Raw genomic sequence first — 27176 nt, 5'->3', positions numbered from 1 at the left:
TATTACCTTTCATTAACAAGTTTGGTTGAAGTATTTAGCTGAATAATCTGTATTGATCAATTTACTGCAAGGCTTCCCATCAATAGACCCACTGACTCATGAACTGGTTTCTTTGAACAGTGAATTTTTTTTACCAATTGTGAAAATCAGGTATTCTAAGCTAAAATTTGCCACATAACTTTATCTAATTCTTCCTATCCAATTTCTGGTTAGCCTTTTGTTTATCTTTGATATGGTTAGGCATGAAAACACATCCTTCGAGTAATGTTTTTTGGGTATGTTAACAGTTGTCTGTTTGTTTGTTTTGGAATTCCGTGCAAAGCTATACGAGGGCTATCTGTGCTAGCCGTCCCTAATTTAGCAGTGTAAGACTAGAGGGAAGGCAGCTAGTCATCACCACCCACTGCCAGCTCTTGGGCTGCTCTTTTACCAACGAATAATGAGATTAACCATCACATATAATGCCCCCATGGCTGAAAGGTCAAGCATGTTTGGTGTGACTGGGATTCGAAATCGCAATCCTCAGATTGCGAGTTGAACACCTTAATCCACCTGGCCATGCTGGGCCTAACAGTTGTCAATTCCTCACACCTTTGCTGTAATGACCATGTTTCTTACAGTTCTAACAGTCCTCTCTTTCTGGCATCCTTTAGGAGGAATTCTTGTTTCCCACAAGCTTTTGTCTACAATTCCTGGCAATGTGCTCTTTCAAGGGAAACTTAAAATACTTATCATATTGTTATTTATTTTCACCATTCGATGTAACTAGTTGTCTGACTAATCCTTTTAGTTCTTCTAAACTGTCATCAATGTGAATTTATGATTCATTATTATCAACCTGAAGATTCCTCAACTTAAAGATGGTATCTTTAGTTGTTTATCTATAACCTTAATTAATTCTAGTTCCTGCATCAATTGCATGTATTCTTTTATGGAAATGTGCTTGCTTTGCCTCAACCTTCTTGTCATATTTTCATCATGTGCTTGCTTTGCCTCACCCTCCTTGTCATATTTCATCATTTTTGATGTCAGTAAATCAGTTACATGCAAATGAATCCATCATTTCACAAGATGCATGTGGTAAGATAATTGGACAAAATAATCTACAAGGTCAGCTAAGATCTCTTCTTTCTTCATGTACACTGTTTTAAACTTTTCTCTAGATGCTCTTTTTTTGATGTGACACTTTAAACTTGTGGCTATCAAAGTTTTATTTATCGTTATGGCTTTTAATTGGAAGGTTTCTTAATGATTTTAAAGTTAGTCCTTTTAAACTGGCAACAAGATAAATGGTTTATTTTTGATTATTCCACGTGTTCACTCTTGAAATAACTTAAACTGATCTTAGTAAGACTCCCATAGTAACTTTCTATCACAGTCCACTGGTTTCTTGATTAGCCAATGTTAGAGTAGTCAGTTAAATTCAGTAACTTGATTGAATACTATCATGGCTGCAGTAGCTCAGGATGGTCTTTTTGTAACAGGTGTTACAGTAGTGGTGATGATAATAGGTGTAAACCATATAAGTTCTTTATCATATTTTGTAGCACATAGTATTTTAGGCTAGAGCTCTTACCCATTGCAAAAAGAGGTGTGGATGGTTTAGTCTTTACATTTAATAATTTGTTATCTAGATGTTGTATTATTTTACTGATGTATTTTTCTGCTTCAATAATCCTACTTCAATTTTGTTACTACAGGTTCGCTGTGCTTCTTTTGTCTTGTTTTTGCAACATCTCTATTCATCTTTAATAGTTTCAATGATCTTGTTTCTAATTACATTCATTGAAAATTTTAATATTTTAAATAGCTGGTCCCTCTCATTTAATTTCACTTTACTTCCTGTCTCTTACCTTTCAGTATTCATTTCATTTTCTGTCACATTCTGATTTTCCATCCTGTTTTCACCTGTCTTATTTATCTACTCTATTACAGTCATTTTTTCCATTAGTTACCATGCCTCACAAGTTTCCTATCACAGTTTGTGTTCTATCATGTTCTTTAAGGAGTTAAAAAAGTTTTTCAAAGTTTTATTTTATTTTAACAAAAAAATCTCATTTTCTGACACCAATCGTAGCATATTCTTCATTTCTTTAAATCACATGGTGAAAATAATTCAAAGTCCAGTCCACGTAAATTATAATGAATTTGTTTGTTTCCTCCTTTCACCTTTACACACTTGAACTCTTTGCCGCCACTTTAAATCAATGTAGGCCTACCTTACATTACAAATGATATGCTAACTAATGTGATATAACCCCATTTACTTTTACAAAGTAACTCTATAACAGTATAAGCACAATAGGGAGTTTAGGTCTAAATACTTCACAACAACAACACACCAAATGATTCAGTGTTCTCTTTCTTTAAAAACTATGATCTCAATTAACAATCTTATATATATAATATACTTTAAAGTATGCTAGGTGGCTTTATGCTGCACCTTATATTTTTATAGGTGTTTTAGCTCTACCTTATTAAATCTTTATATCTAAACATTTCATTAAGACATTTGCAGCTTCCTCTAGCCAACGTTTAAATTAAAACATTAAAGATATAACTTATGACAACATAAAATTTGTTTAAAATGGTTAAGCTTCTTGTAGATATAAAAGATAATTCAAATAACACTTTTTACCAACATCTTTGGCTACATTTGTTTATAGGCAGAATGGGAAAATCAAGAAAAGAAACCAAGACAACCATGGCCCTCAAAAGGAGTTGTTGAATTCAGAAACTACAGTACAAGATATAGAGAAGGCTTAGATCTAGTTTTAAGAGATGTTGATATTACTATAAAATCAGGAGAAAAGGTATTTTTTATAATTCATATCTTACACATCCTTCAGATTAATGTTGTTAGGTTTGACAAATATTTCAGCTTTCAATATAATCATCTACCAAGTCACTGAGCTTAGCAAGTTAGTCTTTCTAAAACCATGCACTTGTAAAAATATCAGACCTTATTTCAGATAAGGAAAGCTAGATCTTGAACTAAAGAAGGAATAGAATAGATTTAAAAATACCTTATGTGGAGATATCTAGGATACTTTAATATATCATTTATATGAAAAATAGTTATTAAACACAGACTGAAATCTTGTGTGGACAGTAACATTGTTAAACTTTGTGGCTATGCTATATAAACAACAATAGAATATAAATAAAATTAAGTAATATGATATTCAAAATATCATGAACCATGAGTTTGGTTCATAAGAAGGACTGCAGGGAATTGCACAAAAGCTAAATACAATGTTTGGGTAAAAAAAGATTCAGTTCAAACAGTACTTAAAAACCTTTATTATTAACTGCTAAAGCTGTACACACACAAAATATACCAAAAAGCGCACAGATTTGGAAAGAAATGAAAATCTCATCAAAATGGATAATTTGTAATTGTTATTCTTATTTTTCTGCCAGACTACAGCAAACACGGCTTGGTATATTGCACTCAAACTTGTTGTAGAATACTGAAGCCACTGTAAACGCCTTAGGGGTATTGAAAAGTTAGTCTGTTAATTCTTTATTTTACACAAGTTAAAAATATCGTGATTCTAGAGTAAATTATGTCATTATTATCCTTTAAAGTCAGATTTCTTAGAGATATAATAACTTCAGAGTGAAACAGGAATTATCAGCCAACGTGAGATAGCCATTAAATAACAGTAACATGTAGATACTTGATGCTTTGTATGCTATAAAATTGGTGTCTTTAGGGAGTTAAACCCCTATAGTATATATATATAAAGAGAAGAAATAAAAAGAATTAATACACTTAATGTTAAGTTTTATTACACACATTTGTAGAATAATTACTTTAAAAAGATACGTTTTGTTCATTGATTTTTATTTTAACCAAATCCTTCTTACTTTTGTTCCATACTGGTTATTCTATTTTGGAATTTCATAATATTTATTTTCTAATATTCTAGAATATGATATCATATTAGTTTTTATCAGAATGAAGAATCCCATTATCTTGCTAACTCAATATATTGTCCATTTGGGTATCTTTTTCAACCTATTTTTAAGCCAAGCTTAACTGACTCCTATTCAGCTCCAAGCTATAGAACAGGCAGTCATGCTCTTACAACTCCTTATTCTATTGCGTGGATGGTTTTCTCTTTCTCTTGGGGATGTTGGCATCACTTGAATATCTAATTCCTTTAGGACAAGCACACGTTGTCCCTTCAGTGTTCATTACATGACCAATTGATAATCATCTGCAATCCACTAAATCATTCAGTCTCCTTATTCAGGAGCAACATTTTAGATCTCAAGTAGTGGTTGGATCAGACCAACAGTATCATCTGTATTCTAATACAACTTCCTCATCCCAAAATTCATCTTTTCATAGGAATTAGGTGAGAGGGTATCATTGATCAGGAATTCAAGGGTTTATGGCAGGAAGATGAATCTTCCTTCCTGATCAATATTTCATAACTTTTGCTCTTCAGTGAGCAAAGTTTCAAGGTATCAATCTATTGAAGCAGAAAATAATCAAAATTCATTCCAAAACTTCCACAGTGGTATCTTACATTTCCAGTCATGGGGTCACATGTTCTTGGGACCCTTTATTTTGAACTTTGTGTATTCTCTAATGGGCTCACTCCCATCATATCAGCATCCTGGCATGCATTGTTCAAGGGGGTAATAAATGCAATAGCAGAACGCCTGGAGGATGGACAGAAACTTTTCCTTCAGAGTGTTTGAACGATTTTTTTCCATTTTTGAAAAAGAACACGAAGTTAGAGACTCTCCTACTTAGGTACCTGGATTTTTATACCAGTTGTTGGTTGGAGTGACATCAGCTTATACAAGAACCTACTCATAATACTGGTTCAGATCTGATGCTCAGATATCCAGTTGGTATGTGCATGGCTCTTGTTTTTAATCAATATTGGTTCAGTAGATGTCATTCATGGTGTAATTCCTGGGTCCTTGGTTGAGCACATTTGTTGTATGTCCTTCTTGTAATTTCAGGGGCAAAGGAAAGGCTCCATTTTCTGTATAGATAATGTCCTCACCATCCCTCCACCTTTTCAATGTGTTTTGAAACTTAACATTTTCTTAAATTGAAAATATATTTCCAATAATTCTTAACTCTGCTGACACTCTCCCACCCTTCCTCTCCACTAAGAGCCAGTATTACAGACTGGCATAGTTTCATTCTCAAAAAAGTTTTAAAATAATTAGAATAAGGTGTTTATATTACAGTACCAGGATAGAAGGCATAGATGGAGATTACCACAAGATATATATTTCCAAGGGCAATTGAGTTGGATGTAAAAAAACTGGTAAGCAATAAAAAATCAAGCCAATACTTAGATAGGCAAAGATGAAATCCTGGTGATCAAGTAATAGCTATAAGTATCAGTGGAGGGAACTGTTATTGGAAATACATTTTAAATTTAGGGAAAGATTAACATTTGTTTCTATTTCAGTGTTGTGTTTTTGAAGTGATTTAATTTTACAGAATTTATCTCTCGTGTATTTTTCATAACTGTGAGATGTAATGGATCTTTTGGCTTATAAAATACATAAACATTCGGTGCTGACAAAATATTATTAAGTGAGGTGTGATCTGTATTTATCTGTACTAGATGTACTATTAATTTTGTTTGTAGAAAAACATTTTGTAAGCTACAAACGATTAAAACTGTTTTACTTACAGGTTGGTATTGTGGGTAGAACGGGAGCTGGAAAGTCTTCTTTGACATTGTCTCTGTTTAGAATAATTGAGCCAGTAGGGGGAAGCATAATTATTGATGGTGTAGATATTTCGGATATTGGACTTCACGACTTACGTTCAAATCTGACAATCATACCACAGGTTTGCTATTAATATTTGTTGTTCAAATATTGTATGAAAAATATGAAAGTAATTTTTTTATTTATTAGTGTATGTTTTATGTAGGAGCTTAGCTTTATTAAAGTATTGATATTAATGTGAGTTACAGACATTTGCCAATATAATTATTAGTTTTGTAAGATATTTTAAATTAGTACTTACAGTAAGCTTATGGCAGTCAAATATAAGCTATTATCATTTTTAATAGCCTATGCAATAAACTAAGTAAAATTGTTAATTAGTTGCTAATTTTTTGAATTACAAGATATTAGTTACAGACAAATTTTTCCTGCATTTTGTTGTTAATCTATTGATATCATTAGGAAAGTCTTGAAGAAGATTATGGAAGTAGCAAGGGGTTAGTCCTGAGTCTTTAATACAAAAGCTAGTACACTGTCCACATATCTGGAATTTTCCCAATCAGGCCTTAATCAACTAATTTATTTGAATGTTTCATGAATAGTAACCAGGTTTTAGAAACTTTCATTCTAGGTTGATTGTGTTATTAGTTACTAAATTTTAGAAATATATATTTTTTTCTTTTCTATATGTATTTATATTATACTATTATTTCAGTAGTGTTTCAATTCATCATGTGATTATTTGCATTAAGGACTGTTGCATGTAGATTAATACTACAGAGCCTATGTATATTATACTCCTGAGCTATACCTTTTGTTAGTTATTTTCTTTCTCCACTATATTGTAATCCACATTCACCAGGGATATTGTAAATGTTTTTGTTCTCCTTTGAGTCTTTGGGTGGTTTGATGTGTATTGTGGCTTCTGAATACTGTTTTGACGTTTGTTTAGATATTCTCTGTATGTTTTTATAAAGACAATTGTCATAAAGGAGAAAGACTGTATATCTGCACTTTTTATTATTAATAATTATTGGTGTTTATCCTCATTCACAAATGTTCTGGGTATCTCTTAAAACAATTTGTTTCACTTCCTTGTTTTTAGTATTATAAGTCTTATTCATTCTGTGAACTAGACTGTGATGTTGTTCTTTTCACTGTTGAGGTGATTTGCTTTTTAGACAGGATATTTACAAATATCTGTTGACTTCCTGTAAATTCCTGTAATATATGGATTTATGTGTGTTGGTAACCCTCACATTTCAAAATCAGAATTTAAAATTATTTTTATTATGTATTGTTCTATGAGGTGTTTTGTGATTAGGCTGTTCATGAATTGTTGAATCTTGTTATTAATGCAATAATAAGTTAGCAAACAGTGATATATAAACATAAGGAATAGTTTACTGAAGGTGGAACATAATACAAGTTTTAACATTACATAATGTTTAGGTACAACAGTGGACCTGTTGGCCCATTTTGGCTGTCCCATCCTCTAAGCCAAACTAAAACCATTAAAAGATAAATTTAAAGCCAGCCCTTATAAGACACATATCTATCAAATTTTCTTTTAAACTCATTCAAACTTACTGCATCCAGAACATTTGAGTGTTCTCCAACACAACTAATCTTCTTTCCTGATATATAAGGCCTAAGTCTTTATTTACTCTGTGACCATCTACTGGTGATACAACATCACCACTGGGATCTGCTGCAAAGTCAGTTGGAGTATGATGTTGGTAATTTGTAGGTGGTTCTTGGTAGTTGTTGTGGTGTCTCACATTACCTCCTAAGTGGCAGAGGCTTTGCCATTATCCTTTAATTCACCCCATACATTTTGACAGCATACATTGTTGATGACTTTTGGTTTAGTGAGGTACATTGTGGTTTGCTACTCTACTGGTGGTGAGGGCAACTATCAATTTTTCCATAAACACAACTTGGCCCTCATCTCTCAAGTTTGAAACATTTCTTTGTAGCCCAGCCAACCCTTGAATTGACTTCAACTCCAGTAATACCTTACTTTGTGGTCCAATAAAAGGTGGAAATATATCTGATGTGTCTTCTGTGAGGTGGCTGAGCATCTGATGAGTGGCTGTCATGTGTGATGAACTACCAGAATAACTTTATATGGGCTGAGGAAAACACCAGAAGCATTCTAAGTTTTTGGATCATCTACAATCTTAGTTCTGTTGGTCAGATTGGTTCTGCTGACTTCTCCTCCACTGAGATTAGTACGTCTTAGGAGTGCCCTGGCCAATTCATCATCAGTCAGCTTTCCAAATTCTAGATGCAGTGAGGCCCCTTATGTCAGATGCATCAGTGAGCTCTGTATTTCTGTTTATTGTTTTCATGGCATTGGGTATCAGCCCAGATTTAGGAATTTTGTGGTTAGGCTTAAAGTTATCAGAACTTCTTTCCAGCAGCATCTTTACTGTCACAAATTGACACAGGCTGTAACAACTCCATATATTTTTAGGGCAGAATGACTAGAAATGAATGACAATCTCAATGTAATAAACATTGTGACTTGTTTAGATGCTGTGTTTTTTTCTGTAATACTGTGTTTTACTTCACCATGTTAATAAACTATTGCAACTCCATTATATAATGATTTTCACTTGGAAAATCACAAAAAAACGTGTTACCCCTTTTTAGTTCAAAATATTTGTGTAGTCCTCTTCCTCTTGCTGCAGAGTTTGCATGTTCACAAGCTTCAGTACAGTATTAGAAGTTTATGTTACCAATATTTGGCTGTTAGTCTCTGCTTTAGTAACATTTACTGTTAATTCATTATTAGCTTGCTGTAATCATGTTTTATATAAATTAATGGGACAGCACTCTTTAGTCTTGTTGATGTATTTTATCTAATAAGAGTGCCTATATGTTCTGTATTTTCAGAGACATTCTTCTGAAATATTCTTTTGTGAGATGAACAAAGTTGAGCTGCTGATTCTGGTGTTTTTTGTTATAAACTTCATTATTGTTATTATTCTTAATTGTTCGTGATTACATATTATTTTCACAACTGACTGCAGTAGTTTAGCTCATTTTTATAGTGTCTAAGGTTCATGTGGCAGTGGGGGTGATTTTCATTTCTAAACATGTACACTATCTCCTTTGAATACACACTGAAATACACATCCTGAAAGCTCTTGGGTAAATGTATTTGTTTGGTCTACTTGGTGCCAGCAGGACTTAATACTGATTTTACACAGTATTCTACATTATTGAATACTTATCTCAATAAACACACTTGAAGAAATTAATGAGTTATATTTAACTCAAGTTTCTTCTCATTGTACATTTGTTTTCTATAAATTCCATTCATAGGTGGCTGATTATAGACTTTATAGTGAAGATTAAACTTTTATTCTGATTGCATTATTGCATCTTGGGCAATATGTGTCATCTGGAAATTTTGTCCCAGGTTCCAATTAAAAATATGACTGCATTTGATTAAACATTTTATCTCTACTTCACATGTATTACCACTACTTTCCTTATTTTATCCTCTTGGTGTGCATTCCTGTATATAGTGAGGAAACATCCCAGAGAAGGTAAACTGGTGGTTCAGAGATCCAGTCCTAACACACCACTTTGGCCTTGAATTCCTGTACATGGGCAGCCTTGGGATGCCCCCAGGGTCAATTGGCTTGCCCAATTGAACTAGAGTCAACCAACTACCATTATTTGGACGTTCCCAGCAGGTGTTGTAGACATTATATCCGATGCTGGTATTCAGGTACAGTGCTCATGAAACCCTAGCATTGCTGCAGTGCCTTTGTTTGGCATTGTAGTTCATCCCCCCATACGGTTCCATGGTGGGTGGGGTTAGTGGGCACTGAAATATTCTTTCTTTATCATGGATCCCCCAACTCAAAATAAAAATAAAATAATAAAAGAACAGGCCATAGGTAAATGACTACATTTTGAAGATTCTGAACAGCAATCTTCAACTTCTTCAACACCTGTACCACATTTTATGATATTACATTCTTTATCAGATAAATCTTTAGGGCAAATGTCTCCTTTTTTTTTATTCAGAAGAGACTACAGGGGCTTGCTGGCTCTCCTACGTCAATCAAATAGCTATGTTCTGGGGGCATCTTGGTGGAAATATCCACTCCAAAACAGAGTGAACTTCTCTTGCATCCAAAGGCCACTGGGGATATACCCATTGAGGTTACTCCCCATAATACTTTAAGTTTGTCACAATAAGCTATTGTTGAGAAGGATTTGAAGAACATCCTCAAATCAAGAGATCCTTGCTGGTTTCTTTGCCCAAGACGTTTCTGTTGTGAGGTGTAACTCCACTTGCAAAGATAGAATTATAATGCCAACCAATGTCTTAATTTTGATTTTTACATCACCACATCCACCTGCCACCATCAAAGCAGGTTATCAAAACTGCAAGGCATAGCCATATATTCCAAATCCTCTCAGATGTTCCCAATGTTGGCAGTTCAGTCACTCAAAGACATCATATCATGATTCCTTGACATGTGCTTGTTGTGGTGGCAAGAGCTATGATGCCTACGAGTGTGAAATGGAAGTGGAGTCTTGTTGTGGCTTTCATATCTCTTACTTTTGATCATGCCCCAAGTGGTGGAGAAGAAAGATTTAAGATTTACAATATTTAATAGCTGTGAACAATATTTCTTACCCTGAGGCTCAGAAGTTATCATCCCCACCTCCATCTCAGACATATGCTGCTGCACTGTGTTTCACTGCTACAATTGGAGTGCAGACAGATCTTTCTGTTCCTCCAACAGAGTATATCTTTGTAGTTAAATGAGTTGACAAGTCAATGTTTACTCCTATTTGTGTACCAACCATTTCTTCCAGTGGATCTGACTTCTGGCATCTACACAAGTCCATCTTCTTTGGCCCCAATTATTTTTTCATGCCCTCAGTCACTGCAGTATACATTCACTGACAGACCTGCCAACTTGACCCAGGGCAGGATTCATGGAGATTGGTAGACCTTCCTCTACTAAAGAAAAATGGTATAGTTGGAAACAGAAGGGCTCTCCACCCAGATGGCATTAAGGCCTTGGTTGAGTCATATCATCCTGTGTGTATTTCCTTTCAGGAAACATTCCTTAAACTTGGCAATATAGTTGCCTTTTGGCAGTTTCCTTTATACTAGAATGACAGATTGTGTGAAGGACCAGTGCATAGAGGGTTTGCACTACTGGTCGACCAGTACATGCCTGCCCTGTCTTTGGTACATGATACACCTTTGGAGGCTGTAACCATCCATGTTTCCTTTGGTTGTGCCATCACTGTTTATCTTCTCCACCTGTATCCTGGAAAATTTGTTTGTTTTTGAATTTCATACAAAACTATACAAGGGCTATATGCACTAGTCATCCCTAATTTAGCAGTATAAGACTAGAGGGAAGGCAGATAGTCATCATCACCCACTCCCAACTTTTTGGCTACTCTTTTACCAATGAATAATGGGATTGACTATCACATTACAATGCTTCCACGGCTGAAAGGGTGAGCATGTTTAGTGTGATAGGAATTTTTAACCACAACCCTTGGATTACAAGTTCAGTGCTCTAACCACCTGGCCATGCTGGGCTTTTCCTGGACAGCCCTATGTTCAATCCAACCTTGATGCTCTCATTGCACAGTTTCCATCTCCTTTTAAATACTGAGGAATTTTTAGTGGGCATAATCTTCTCTGGATTGGTGCTCATATTAATGTAAGGGCTCATTCTGTGAAGCATGTATTCTTGGATCACAACCTTTTCTCTTCAATACTGGTTTTTATGCTTATTTTCATGCACCTAGTGAGTCTTTTACTGCTATTGATCTCTCTATCTTTTTCCCTTCACTTTTCTTGGAGAGTTGACAGTGACTCGTGGGGCAGTGATTACTTTCCTATCATTTTTAGGGAGAATGGCCATGGTTGATATCACCCGACCTACATGCCTTCAAGCCAACCTCAAGTTAACCTGAAGATGACCTAAGAAGGTTGAAACATTTTTCTCTACTATATTTTAATAAAAGTTTTAATATCCATACCAGCTATCTTGAGTTACATTTTTACTTCAAGTAGGTTTCTCATCATCATGAATGGTTCTTGATGTATTTAGCCAGGATCAGACCAAAAATACTTTTGTGGATATTTTCCCATCTGTTTCCTTCCCTCTGTGTCAAGTCTTTCTGATTGCTCCTTACTGGCTGGCATAACTATGGCTTCTTGAATCTGCCTCACTGATACCTATTTCTCTCACTTTATCCCTCTACATCATCCTTAATCACTGACATTTCACCAAGCCTTTCCTATTCTCTGTCATCACTGATAAATATCCATATATAAAGAGTAAATGGAATGTTTTTCACCACTGATCTTTGGGTTGGAGGTTTACACCTGCTTAACCCATTGTTCCTTTTCTTATAGATTTCCTCACTTGACTGTTTGATCAAATAACTTCAGTCTTCATGATTGCAAGTTTTTCCTACCCTCTCACCTTTGTTGGTTTTCTTCCAGATAGTTGACCTCATAGAATCAAAACCCTACCAGATTGGTATTTGATATCTATTGATATGTACTTTGTATTATTCTACATATATTTTACTTTATCCAGATTGACCTTTCCCTTCCGTAACTATAGTGGTTCATGAGAGTAGTTCTCCCTTTTGTTTCCAACCTATATTCATAGCCAAATCTGGATAGACTACAATGTCCTGTATGTGCTCTTCATTGTTACATTGCTGACATGGCTTCCTTTCATGTTGCTCATTCTTGCCTCTATTTCATTGCAACTATCCTTGTTCATGACATTTCTTTTTTCCTTCCTTACCAATTGCATTTGGCTTTTAATTTGGTTAGCTTATTCTTCCTTTTTCCTTCTTTCCAAAATTTGTTTCAGGTGTATTCTCACCAGATTAGGCACCTTACCTTGTTTGGCATCTCATCTCCATTGTCTGTTAGAGAAAATTCCTAATCAGGCCTTTGAACTACATCTCTTACATTCATCTCTAACTGTCTGTATCAGATAGGTGTTTCTTATACCTCTTGCCATTCTCTAGATTTTGACAAGACTGTGACTAAGTAAGTTTACTTTTTTGTATATAAACCTGTTAATTTCCATGAAGGATCCAACTCTGTAGCGAGTGACACCTGTTCAAATCCACACTGTCTTACAATTTCCATGACCAGTAAACACATACTGTTCATATAGGGTGTTCCATAAGATCACTTGTTATTTCTTTACTTTATTATTATCTTTTGCCAGGGCAAACTAATCAACAAACTTCATTGGTAAAGCAGAGGGAGATAGCTGCCCATCTCTGCCATTTCCTAGATGGATTAAATAAGTAATGGTCTACTATTCAAAATAAGGTTTTTGTAGTAACCCATTACACTGTTTCTGGTGTTGGCATTCCTCTAAACTCTCCACCACATTTTATCCCCCTTTTCTTCCAGTGGAGTGTAGGAGTTCTTACTACTTTCCAGTTGTAAGTTGCTAGAATGGTGTATCATGAAGGCATCCTCCTGAATGTGATTGATATATACAATGTGGAGAATAACGAATCCATTCAGTTGAGAGTAGGGAAGTGGTGTTCTCCTGATGAGGATAATGAGATGCCCTCCAATATGACACTTCATCTCTGAATGGGTTTACGTGATGGGATGTTGCAGCTTTTGAATTATCCATTACAATGTGGTTCATCCTTTAGATTGACATCCCTCATTTTGACCCCACATGGATATTGTCTCTTAGTGGCTAAGTTTTTTATTGTAGTTGACTTACTGAAAGTATGATCCTCATCCTATCCTTGCATGGGTGTCAGTGTTCTGGTGTTTGGGTTTGGTTACAGTTGACTTGCCATATACTCTAGCCATTCTACACCTTGGTGTACATCTTTTTTACTCTTACCCACATTACTGTCATCAAAGTGGTTGAGATTCTTATATTGGATGGTTCAGATACCTATGCTATAATTGTTCTCTACCTTTTGAATGTGCTCCTTCCATTTTCTTCTCATGTTTACAACTCTTTCCCACACACTGAGCATTGAGTGTACCTCATACAGAAGTGATACATATGTGATTCTTTCTTTCCCTCACACTGATCCCTCCACTTATTCAGTGTGTAATTCTAGCTATATCTCTGAGTGTTTGTAATGTACCATATCAGAAGTTATATTTTTCCTGTACAAAAATTTCTGACAGGTACTTACTTCCTTTCACACTTCCCATCCCTTTTCCACACTAAAAACTAGTGGTTCCATTTTGTGTCAAAACTCAATCTGATAGTTCACGTATAATCAATTGAAAGGAGTCTTATGTCAGGAGTGTGTCACACTGCTATAGGTAGAGGGTTGTCACCTGATGATTTCCATGGAGATGCAGTTGAACCACATTGATCATAGGGTATGTGGGAGTTCAAGGCTTATGGCATGAAAATAAAATTGCATATACTAAATAAGAATAACTATATCTGTGAGAGAGGAGGTAAGTTCCTATCACAAATACATTTTCAGTATAGGAAAACTATAACTTTTCATAGAGAAAAGTTTGAAATTTTTAATTTTTGAGATAAGTATTTTTAATCTTAACATAAAAATTATTTTGCACTCAGACTGATCGAAAAAAAGTTGATATGTTCGTAGACGAATTTTTAATAAAACTACTTCATTAAAAACTGACTTTTATACACAAACAGTTTGTAAGGTTTACTAGAAGTCTGCCATATTTTGTAAAGGTACATTTACCGTATTAAAAGATATAGTATTAAAACTACCTAAAAGTAAAAATGGTTGGGACAAAGACTGTATTGAGAGAGTTTGTAACTAGCTCAGTGCTAAATGTGCAGTGCATATATTGTATTTATGTAGTTTAATCTATCTGTCTACGCTGCAGATGCCCACCATGTGCATTCCAAACATCGTGAACAAACTATACAAAGAGTATGTGTATGTGATATGTGCATGACAAAATATAAAAATACTGTATGTGCTGTTTTATGGTAATTTATGAGAAATTAATATTAACTTTGGCTTTGGTGTATTACAAAGTGCTGGGATCAACATCCTAAAAATTTATGCACAATTATCCAAATATAGAAGCACTAACCAATATGTGATTTACTACGTGAACTGGGTCATTACTGCCTACATGATGAAGGTACATCTTCCCATTTTAGAAAATGTATATAAAAAATAAAATTACAACCATCTAATGTTAGACTACTAAATCATCATTGGCTTTAATTTACTGCGACAGAATTAAGAATGGTATGTGTGTAAAATGTTCTCAAATAAATTTTAATACATCTTGAAGTGTTTGCACAGTGTAAACTTTGCACAAACAAATAAAAGATGGTGTATTCAACAGATCAGTATTACTCTAATTATCTTCATGGACATGGCCTAGTGTAAGCTCCTGAACTAGTTAAAATCTGTTCTTTTCTGGTAATTAAAATAATATTTTACAGAATTTATTCTCCATGTGCAAAAGAGAGAAAGGTTTAATTAAACTGAGTGTCCAAGGACTACAAAGACCAAAACCTGATACCAACCACACAAACTTTGGTTTATCAAACTGCAATTTACAATACTTTCACTATGTCTTTGAAAGTCTTGAAAACAATAAACAAAATAAAGTAACAATTTGCACATTATGCTAAGTAACAAGGAAAGTGATTCCAAAGTGGTTGTTTTGATTCACAAATTATGTTGTTAACCCAGATATTTTATTCCCTGATATGCTTTAGTTAACATGTAATTTTTGGGTTTTTGATATATTTAGCCATGCTGTACAGGCATATTCAATAATTGACATGTATATTTGTTTTATATATTCTAAGTATGTTTTTTGTTATTGCTATTCAGACCCCAAAGATAGCATGCTATTTTCCAGATCTTTGTTTTGAAATTATACATGTTCTGACCAATTTAATTTTGAGTCCTATATTAATCTTAGGAACATGGCTGTTTATTGCTAGTTGGAAAAGAGTTCCATCTGAATATAGGTGTATTTATTTTTGTTTCTTTTAATAAATTTAGTGAATATTATAACTCATGTCTTGTATGCATTAATTTTTGTTCTTCATTTATTATAGAAATCACCTAATAGAGGTTATAGGTTGTATGCCGGTGTTGTTGAAACTTTGGAACAAATAGCTATGTCATCTGAAATAAAGTTATATAATAAAATTTTAATGTGTAATTCTGTAACTATTTTTTCATTAGCATTTTTAACACCACTCATATACATTATTTTACATCAGAGGAAACTATATCCTCAGACATATACAGAATGAATGTGTGTTCTTTCTCCAGTGTAGCTACGAACTGATTTAAAACAAGTTTTTCTTACAATGATAGATGGAAAGAATCATTCACCTGGCAGGATTTCACATATTGATATTTAACGGATGTAAGGGGGTGTGGGGATTATAACTATAGCAGCATAATCAGCAAATAACTAAACTCTCAAATAACATACATGTATACATATACCACTATATGCACTGAAAAATGAAATGATAGTACAAGCAGTGTTGAGTGAAGATGAATAGTGATGTCATCAAGAATCTGAAGAGTTGATTCTTTGAGGAATGTGTGAACTTTTGTTTTAATGTATATGTTATTTTCTCTTTCTACACTTGTACAATTTTATTGCAAAATGGTTCCTCTCTTAGTTTTCACTGTTTTCCAGGATCCTGTCTTGTACACTGGACCTCTACGAATTAATCTCGATCCTAACCAGTTGTACACTGATGAAGAAGTTTGGAGGGCATTAGAACATGCCCACCTTAAACCATTTGTTTCATCTCTTGCTCAAGGGCTCAAGTTTCAAGTTTCAGAGGGTGGAGAAAATATGAGGTATAAGGGTGTTTATATTTACTAAAGAGTTTGTTAACTTGAAAGATTAAAAACATCTTTATATACAAATAGTGTATTTTGACAGGAAACAGTTTAACCACTCATTTACATAAAATGGCTGTTTAATTCAAAAATAAGATACTATTCATATTATATTTGTGTGACTAATATATGAACACTTATAAAGCAGCTGATGAAAAACTTCCTTACAGTAATATTAAGTTTTCCATTTCTACAGACATTCCACATTTTAATACCTCATTTAAGACAAGAAGGTCCCAGGTGGTTAGAGTGCTCAACTCAATCTGAGAGTTGTGGGTTTAAATTCCCATCACATCAACAGCTGTGGGAGTGTTATAATGTACAGTCACGTCCATTATTTATTGGTAAAAGTGCAAAATTCAAAAAAAGAAACAAACAAGATGAGAAGTTTTAGACATCTCTAATTTGAATTTTTGGGGTGATAGTGTCAAATGCTGAGTAATGTTTATTGTAGATATTAATATATCAACGTATACATACATTTATTAGGTTATATAAAGATATATATGTATAAAATTTGAATACTTTCATGCAACTTAAATTACAATTTGTACAATGAAAAGCCCCATAGTTCAGTCGAAACTGTCATACCACATATATGTATGTATAGCACACAAAGTATATGCATTACTTGAAAATGGTATGCACAGTTATAGTACACACTGCATACAACATGTGCAGACAATATGTTCAGTGAAAATATTATACAAGGGACAAGTGAACAACTATTTTCATAAATGATCAACAGCAAAGTGACTCTTAGAAACTATATTAAATAATATTTAACTCACCTGACATGTCATTGAGATGCTGCTCTACCATGGTGCTGTGAAGCTTGTTCAAGCAGTTAATCATATTAAAATAAGAATTCGTTTTTGTGAGACCCTCCTGGTTTTGTGAAAGTAAAGAAGTTCACAATTTATGTTACCTATGCAGAAGGTAGTCAAGACTTGCAACATGCATATTTCCAATATAATATTTTATCTCCTTTCAAAAAAATAAACTTTCTCAAATAATACTGCTTTCTATGAAAACCAAATTTTTGCTTGCCACTAGCCTTGTAACTCCCACTTCTTTCTGTGTGTCTACATGAAAACAAATGATCATGCAACAACCCTCCATATTAAGGGGATATTAAGGCTCTTGCCATTAGTTTTGGGGAATAGTTTAAATCAAGTGTCTATATGCCTTTTCCCCACACACATCAAATGATCATGCTTTTACATTTATAATGCCAACTACCTATTTTAGTCTCACTACATTTGAAAAATCTTATTCCTTTGTGGGGTTTTCCGATGAATTTATTAGATTTCTCTGCTGCCATGGCATGCCTCTCCACTTCTGCTCTGGCTTTACAGATGTGAATGATATACTATTGGGATCTTTTGAGTCAGGGTGGTCTGTTGTTCAGGGCTCATTTAACTACTTATTCTTTGCTTAATTTAAGCATGGCACCATTTTTCAATGAAAACCTTTTTGAGGTCTACCCAACAGTTTGGAGTCCAGGACTAAGTCAGTTCATTTATATCACTCTATTTTTTCTTTAGCTTCCTGTTTATCTTAATGAACTCTTGCTGTACCATTGTCACACTCTCCTCCTTCTACCCCTTTGCCAGTTCTGGCTGCTTATCTTCAACTTTTTATAATTATTTGGTTACCTATTCTTGTTTTGGAGGCAGTCAGCATTGGTGACTTGGTACTTAAGTAAGTGCTGGTGGAGGCCAGATTATTTCACTTCCCCATTTTTGGACAACATTTACAGTTGATCTATCGGTTTTGAAGATTGTTTCCAAAGATCTGGCTTTCAGTTTTCTCCACCATTGTCTTCTCAACTGATTTCCTCCTCCCTTCTACACACAGAATCCTGTTTCATCCCAGCATCTGTCAGAGATAACACAGGATTTAATTTAAAAAGGTATGATCAAACAAGGGGATCCTTCTCATCCAAAGTTGTATTCCTGTTTCTTTATTGTTCTTCAATAGGTGATTGATTTTTTTGTTTCTGAATCACTTCCTCGTTATTTCCAAGTTCACCATGGAGATATACTTAACTTCTTGTTGGCTATTCACTCCAGGTGGATGACAACTGTTGTTGTGTCAGATGTTTATCTGCATATTCTTATTTCCCAACATCCCAATGTTTCTTTGCTTTACCCATTACAGTAATTCAAAAAGGTACCATCAAACAAGGAGATCCTTCTCATTCAAAGTTGTATTCCTGTTTCTTTATTGTTCCTCAATAGGTGCTTGATTTTTTGTCTCTTAATCACTTCCTCGTTATTTCCAAGTTCACCATGGAGATGTACTTAACTTCTTGTTGGCTATTCACTCCAGATGGATGGCAAATGTTGATGTGTCAGATGTTTACCTGCATATTCTTATTTCCCAACATCTCAATGTTTCTTAGCTTTACTCATTACAGGGGTATTTTTCAGCTTTTGGCTCTTCTGTTTGGCCTAGTCTTGGTCCATATTTGTTTTGCTGAGTTGTTTTGTTATATGCTTGACTGCCTCACTCCCAAAGCTCTCATTTCACCTTTTCATAAGTGACTGGCTACTGCTTGAATCTGTGCTGGCTATTGCTGCCCTCCATACTTTTTTTCTTCTTTGGGAAGCTGTCATGTTGATTGGTTTAGCAAGCTGGAGGAGTCACTCCTTATACTGACCCATTTCTCATTCATCTGGGTGTGTTTTTTGATTCACTTCACAACTAGCTCCAGCCTTCTCTACTTTGTTTACAAGATGTAGAATGGCTAGGTTACATTGTATACTCATCACCTTCTCCTTCTGAAAGAAAGGATCTATATCTTTGTCAGTCTCACGTTGTGTGTGTCATTCTTCCCTACCCATATTTCATCTTCACATATACACAGCTTTTGTCTGGTTTCACCACTTTTAATGTGTTATTTCTCAATCAGGTAGGATTTTGATTTGAGAGGATTCAGCCACATATGTCCTCACATTTATTTAACTAGTACTCTATTTTCACTGCAGAATTGGACAATAAATTTCCAACACCACTAGGTTTTTACTTAGAACTTCACCCGAAATTGTAGTCTCTTTTCATCTTCCTACAGTCCACTGGATGTTTGTTCCAAAACTTCTTGCATTTAAAGCTGGGTTCCCTGTTCCAGCTGTAGACTGGAAGTGATATTCCTGATGCTGCAAAGTAGTTTGACCAGAGATGAATGTTTTTGAGCTTTCCTTTCTTCCTACCATTTGCTGGTTGTTGTTTTCCAGTGGGTCCAGTGCTGGATGTGTTGGAATAACTCACACGTGAAGACAGTTTTTTTTTGGTACAGAAGCTCATCTTCTCTCCCTGTATTTATTTTTGAAGTGAAAGGTAGAGGACCCTCTTCCTACTGCAGAACTGTTGTACAATTCTATATGCTGCCAAGTGTTGGTTGAGGTCGAATTACCACTTATGATCTGTTATGCTCCCACAACTCAACATGCAGGTCATAATAATGATGAAAACAATTTTGAGGTCCTTCATGTTTCCACCCTTTCATTTTGATGACAATTTACTAAAGAGCAGTGCAAAAGTGGTGCAATGTTTCTAATTCATTTTTCACATCTCATGGTCTTTATTTGGACACTTTCTAATAAAGGATCATCTTGTCATCAGCCTTTCACCTTTTAAATGTGGGATTCTAGCTGATATTGTATCAGAAATTAACATTTTCCTAAACTGAAAATTTATTTTTGAGCAGATCCTTTCCTCCCCTCACATTTACCACCCATTCTTCCCACTTCTAGTGCATTGGTTCACTTAGCTTTGAAGTGGTTATCAGATGCATTAATAGAAAGGGCACTAGTTATGATAAGAATATTGTTGCACTAGAAGGGTTACTGCATGATCATTTACATGTAGTAATGCATAACGAAGTGGGAGTTACAAGACTAGCTACAAATAATAAATTTGCCACCAGTAGAGAGCAGTACTAATTAAAAGTGTGTTTTGCTGACATGGAATAAGTATCAATTTGGAAAATGTTAACTTTGTCTGTTGTTGGAAAAACTAAAAAAATCATTGGACATAAAGAACATTCACCACTAAGCCCATTAACTGATTAAAGATTATAACACAATAATTAATTTTGCCATTTAGTATGACTTGAGATTTAAAATGTGTGTCAAATTTACAGTAAACATATGTTATGTAAGAATGTGAGAAAGTATCATCAAATCATATTTTCTAGTTCTGAAGCTAACACTCAAACAAAATCTAAAGAATATGGGAAATCTAAGCCTCTGTGGTGTGACATCACTGGTTAAAAGTTGTTGAACTATGATCAGATTTGTGATGGTCATTCCCACTAGTCATTGGTAAAGAGCAGCCCAAGAGTTGGCAGTGGGTGGTGATGGCTAGCTGCCTTCCCTCTGGTCTTACACTGCTAAATTAGGGACGGCTAGTGCAGATAGCCTTCATGTAGCTTTGCACAAAATTCCAAAACAAACAAACAAATTACATAAACAAAATAATAAGAAGCATACCACAAGTATTCACAGCAGCTGTCTTTTATCTTATTATGTATAAATGCATTCTTGAATTTACCCTCTCACATAGTTAGGTAAATATGTTAGTTGCTTTACTAAAAATATTGAATATACTTTATTGATAACAACTGATACAGTACAGATACAAGACTCAGGAAGAGCAAAAAAATCAGTTTTATAAATATGCATGGATTAATCTGATAAAAATAAATATAAATTAAATAAGGTATAATGTTACAATGCCTTATCATATCAGTTGAACAAGATATAATTATACAATGAATCTTAATAAAACTAAATGGTATCAGCTATGTTATAAAATACATCTAGAGATTTTATCTCTCATCTTTATTTATAAATAGCCAGAGATGTTTCAAACATATTTTGTTTTAAACACTCTTCACATTATACTGGCTACAGTATATTACTTATAAAGCATATTATCAATGTATGCATGTTAAAAGTATTTTTCTGTGTTATCATATATTTCTGTTTTTCACACATCGTTAGATATAACTTTGGTTTGAGTTTCTTTCACATTAATGAAGTGTTTATGGATATAAGGTTTTCCTAGAGTTGGGGAGTATTTTAAGGTGTGTTACTGATCATTAATCTGACCTTCATTAGACTTTCATTTAAACATTACTGACAGCATTTTAAAAACAAAATTTGAAGTTTGAAAAGAATTGACTACTAGTATTGTTAAAAATAGTATTTTGCTGCATTTAATATAATAATTTGTATCAGATATTTTGAAATTTTGTCCACTGTTTAAAATATTCATGTAATGTTTTCAATGCAGATTTTAAAGTAAGTTATTATTAAGTCTCATTTTTGAAAAATAACAAAAGTCAATTTGTGTACTACTTTTATGTGATTTGTAAGTAGTAAAAACTGTAGCATGCTAAACTTGGGAACAAAAATCCTAATTAAAGTATATAATTTAGCTTTATTAGATATTTTAAGGTTAATCTGTAAAAATTAGAGTACGTAGTTTATACAAAAATGCAAAAAGTCAGATAAAAACCTTTTAAAAATTTAAATTCTAAAAACATAAAAGGTTGTGAAACATTGTCATCATTTTTTAATGTTCATCATAAGTGATACTCTCACACTTACAGTTTGGGTCAAAGGCAGCTTGTATGTCTTGCACGAGCATTATTGAGAAAAAGTAAAGTTTTGGTGTTGGATGAAGCCACAGCTGCTGTGGACCTAGAAACTGACAAATTAATTCAGAACACAATTCAGACGGAGTTTAGTGAATGTACTGTGATAACTATAGCTCACAGACTTCACACCATTCTGGATTATAACAGGTAAAAGTAAAAATAACAATAATTTCAAAATACCAATACTTGTAATGAGTTAAGTGTAATATAAGCTATAAACCTCTATCAGACAGTAAATCGTTCACCAGCTCCATATTATGTGTATTTTAATAAATAGAACTGGGTCTTAGAGCAAAGTAACAAAAAAATTTGTTTTTAGCCCCACACTTGAAGATTAAAAGTCAGTAATTCACAATAAAATATCTTAAAATAGAAGCATTTTAATCACCTTATGAAGTTGTGCTAAAATATTTTATGTAATGGTAACTTGTGAAATGTATTTTTAGGGATATATTAAATTATTTATGAAACTTGGTATGGATTATGTTGATTCAGGAAGTCTTTGTTTATTGGTGGTAAAAGATTCATGTACATTAGGGTTAGGTAAAGGTTTATCCATACATGTTTTTGTTCTGCTTGAGATATCTGAAGTGTATAATAATGTTTAATGCTAACAATATAAATTGGTTGTTACTGGTGTACAAAAATGCACAAAAAAAAAACATGAAATTGGCTGAAGATATCAGAATGGCAGAAGAAAAAAGCTGTTGAAATTACTAATAAAGCAGAAGTTGAAAAGCAAAGTGGAACCTGAAAAGTACATTCATAAGATGAATCAGTCAGAACACACACAGATGATTTAGACAGCAATGAAAGCATAAACTACAAGACTGCTGGCAGACCTTAAGCACCAAATAATTCATTTGATAAAAACAAGATTTTTTACAAAAAGAAATAGATATTGATACTACAGCTGATTATACAGTTTCAGATAAAGAACAATGTGAACATGAAAAGCCCCATAATACAACTACTAGCAGCAAAGATCAACAGCCTGCTCATGAACTGGACGACAACATATGCATCCAAAACTTTTAATATCCAACATTTTGTCCAGAACTTATAAATATCTCTAACAATGATTTTTAGTAAGGGAAGGACCACAGAAAACTGAAAAGGATGAAGGTTTTCAAAACCTACCAAAAATAAAAGCTAGCAGATGGAGAAATTATAAATATTCAATAACTCGTATGCTCTAAATCAAAGGATTGTGTTTTTTGTTTCTGTTCCAAACTCTTTGGTAACTGTAATATGGTTTGAGGATGTTGTGTATTTTGGATCTATATATGTCTGTCTGAATGCAAAATCAAATAGACACATGACAACTATTATTCAATAGTTCAAACTCAGAAAAGACTGAACAAAGGGTGCACAGAGGATAAACTAAGTTAACAACTAATCAGTGATGAAAGCATTCAATGATGTAATGCTTTTGAACATCTCCTAGCCATTGTACAGTTTCTCACTGAGCACAACATGGTTTTTCGTAGTTCATTTAACAAATTATGCCAAACTCACAACAGAAACTTCTGGTAAGTGTACAGTTGATGGTGATATTTGATCCAACCATGAAGAAACATAGGAAGAGTGAAAGATGAAGAAATTCATTACCACCACTGGGAAAATCAAATACAGAATGAGTTGATTTCTTTTATGGGCAATAAGGTGCAAACAACCATTATAATCATAATAAAATCTGTCATATATTATTCTATGATTTTACACTGTACATCAGACTTCAGCCAAAAAGAGCAGATGGTACTGGCTATTCATAATGTCAGAGACTGTTCAGTGTTTCTTCTGGAACTTATGAGCATTTTATAAATTTTGTGGAAGGAAAGGAATGCACGAATAAGTATTTTCTTAATGTCTTACTGTAAGAGCTGAAAGAGCTGACATTTTCTTGGCATAGTTCAGCATTTGTATGTCTTGTTTTTAGCATTGAATCAAAGATGAGCTATCTATTGTGAGTTTGTAAAACATCTGTCTGCTAAACCTCTAAGTGAAATGCAAGAGGAGTACTGTGTTGAGAGTACTAAACATATAAGGTACCAAACTACTGTGTTTTTTGATGCATAAGTTAAAAGAGCTGAGAAAACAAATTATCACCAAACTCACACTGAAGCAGAATTTTTGCACCAAGAACTGAAGAAGTTCAAGTTCTTTGTTGCTCTCATTTCTGGTATGATATTTTGTTCCTTGTTAGTAAAGAACTACTAAGTGACTCTGTAGACTTAGCCAGTACAGTCCAAAGGTTAGCTAGCAAGTGGGTAAAAAGATACCAGGGAAGTATGGATTTTGAAAGTGTATCAAGTGATGCAAGAGAAATTCCAAATGATCTGCAGACAGACTCAGTTTTTCAAGGACACTAAAACACAAAGAAGGAAGATTTTTATCAATGATGAACCTGCCACAGATGCATAGGAAGCTATTAATGGCAAATGTGAACAATTGAGAACACACCACAATATATTTGGCTTCATGTATGAACTTCAACAGTTTTTTTAAGTTAGAGGTTGATAAATGTTGAATTCAACTAAATAAAATGTTCACAGATGACAAAATTAGCAAAACTGATGGCTGCATACTCACTGAAGAAACTAAAACATTGAAGTATATTCCACTTGATTTATTCAATACAGACCCACTTCAAATATTGCATTTTCTTTCCATCAAGACATGTTAAAAAGACTTTCCCAATTTTAGGATTACTCTTTAGATTCTTCTCACCATTGTTGCATTGGTTGAAAGAAACTTTTCCAAACTAAAACTTATAAAGACTTACCTGAGAACAACAATACTACATGAGTGGCTAAATTACTTGGCTGTATTGTCAATTGAAAATGACTTTGCCAGAGATTTGAACTTTGCTAATCTCATTGAAGATTTTGTCTGCAAAATTTTGTAAATTTTACATTTAAGAAGGCATGCTGGTGAGCACACAGTTTAGTCCCCATAGATAGTTGTTTAACATTTTTATCATTGTGATAAATTATCTTAAATGTTATATGCTTATGCATCTCCAAAACCATCAAAAATATACAAATGAATTTCATTATATGCTAAATTTATTCATATGCCATTTAAAATTGAAAATTAGTATCAGTATTCCAGTTTTCAATTACTATTTCACTCAGCAAGTATTAATGAGTTATTAGTATTGGAACTGTAATTAAGCACATATGTTTTACTAAAAATATCATACTGCTCTGTATAGTTCAAAATACAGCTCAATAGCTTTATGTGCAATTACTGAATTAAAATTGTGCATAAATCAAAATGTTGATCTACATTTTTAAAAAAAAGGTTTCATAAATGGCTCATACAGCATTTTAAGAACATCTCAGACCCATTGCCGTTAAAGACTCCTCACAGATTATTTATGCTTTGGGCCCCACAGTCTCTAAGGTTGGTTCTGGTAGTAGGGTTTACATATTTTATTATACAAAATTGAAATCGTGTTCATGAATTAATACAATTTTAATAATTCTGTGAAATACAAGGAAAAGTTATGTAAGAATTCTCAGTGTAGGTTTAAAGTATTTGTTTTTCTTAACAATAATAAAATGTCTGCAAAGTAGAGAAGCAAACCTCAGAGTTCAACAAATAAATCCAATTTATCAACTTGAATGGATTACTTTTTGATAGAAACAAATAGTGAAAAACTAAAAAAGGTATAACGATACAATGAATGTTTATAGAACTGAGTAGTATCAACTAAACAAGGTATAATGTTACAATTAACAAAACTTGGTTAATGAAAACTATATTGCTCCAGTAACAAGTTTTCCTCTGTTTTTTAATTACCCAAAATGAAAATAATGCTTTATTATCAGTGCAAAATGCCTAGAATATCAGGACATTTACTTCAAATTCTATATGGCCTTTCCAAGTATTACACAAGGAAAATTTTTTTTCAGGTATTGTAGGTGTCTTTGTCATACTTATGTTTTAAGAATTTTTTTCTTCGTAGTCAACTGTAGTCCTTTTTCATTGTAACTAAAAGGGTTTATTAACATTATATTAAGCTGAAGCAAATTATCTAAGTGTTCAAAATTAGACTTTTTTTCTTTCAGAATCATAGTTATGGAAAAAGGAAAAATAGTAGAGACTGGGAATCCATCTACTTTGTTGTCTTCTTCAACCTCCATCTTTTATAGCATGGCAAAGGATGCTAACTTGCTTTGATAAGCTTAGTGATCAGAATAACTTGTCTGTTTGTCCACTGTTGTTGAATATCATTTATTTAGAAGTAAATCACAATGTGTATAATGGTACCATATTATGTTAATAAAAGATTTATATATTTAAATATAAAACTCTTTTGTTGATAAACTTGTGTGTGGATCAGAGTATTTAAATCACCTCTGAATACTTTTAATCAATGAATGAAATACTATCAACTTTGTATGAAAGAAAAATTGTGCCATCCATTCACTGCTATTTCAAATACCTATAAAATTACCAGAGTTTTATAACTTTTTCATAAAAGACAATTTTGAGTGAAAGAGAATCTTGTAATTCAAATATTATTGATAAAAGTAAGTGAATTTCATACTATTCACCACAAAATAATTTAGTTTTTCCAGAAAGTGAGAAAAAGAGAGCAACTTTACTTCCATATAACGTATTTGGAAACCTCATAATATAACTTTTTTATTATTGACCCACTGGATTACACTGACCACCGGACCACTGGAATTTTCAAACTATAATATTTAACATGTAGTGTGTATCTTCACAAATTTTTCAGGCTTTCAATAAATATTACAAGTTTTTTGTAGACCAAAATTAAAATTTTTAAGTGATATTTTGACTAAATATTTGTCTGTGAATATGGAGTCAGAGCATTAACTGTTACGAGTGCAAAGTAATTTTTATAATAAGATTAAAATAC

General features: G+C 33.5%; 1 protein-coding gene across 2 annotated transcripts in view; it reads left to right on the top strand.

Moving 5' to 3' along the window:
• LOC143239984 (multidrug resistance-associated protein 1-like) overlaps nt 1–26598 on the top strand; it is a 178163-nt gene extending 151565 nt beyond the window's left edge. The window contains exons 27-31 of one of the 2 annotated variants that reach the window (XM_076481716.1): nt 2667–2813; nt 5678–5836; nt 16403–16569; nt 22232–22426; nt 26356–26598. In XM_076481716.1, coding sequence (XP_076337831.1) covers nt 2667–2813; nt 5678–5836; nt 16403–16569; nt 22232–22426; nt 26356–26467 — 780 coding nt within the window. In that variant the 3' untranslated portion in view covers nt 26468–26598. The remainder of the gene's footprint in view (nt 1–2666; nt 2814–5677; nt 5837–16402; nt 16570–22231; nt 22427–26355) is intronic. The other variant, XM_076481725.1, reaches the window with a different exon arrangement.
• The last annotated feature ends 578 nt before the right edge of the window (nt 26599–27176 follow it).

Source organism: Tachypleus tridentatus, chromosome 2 (genome assembly GCF_004210375.1).
Source record: "Tachypleus tridentatus isolate NWPU-2018 chromosome 2, ASM421037v1, whole genome shotgun sequence".
Classification (NCBI taxonomy): domain Eukaryota; kingdom Metazoa; phylum Arthropoda; class Merostomata; order Xiphosura; family Limulidae; genus Tachypleus; species Tachypleus tridentatus.
This window is presented reverse-complemented; position numbering and strand designations above follow the sequence as displayed.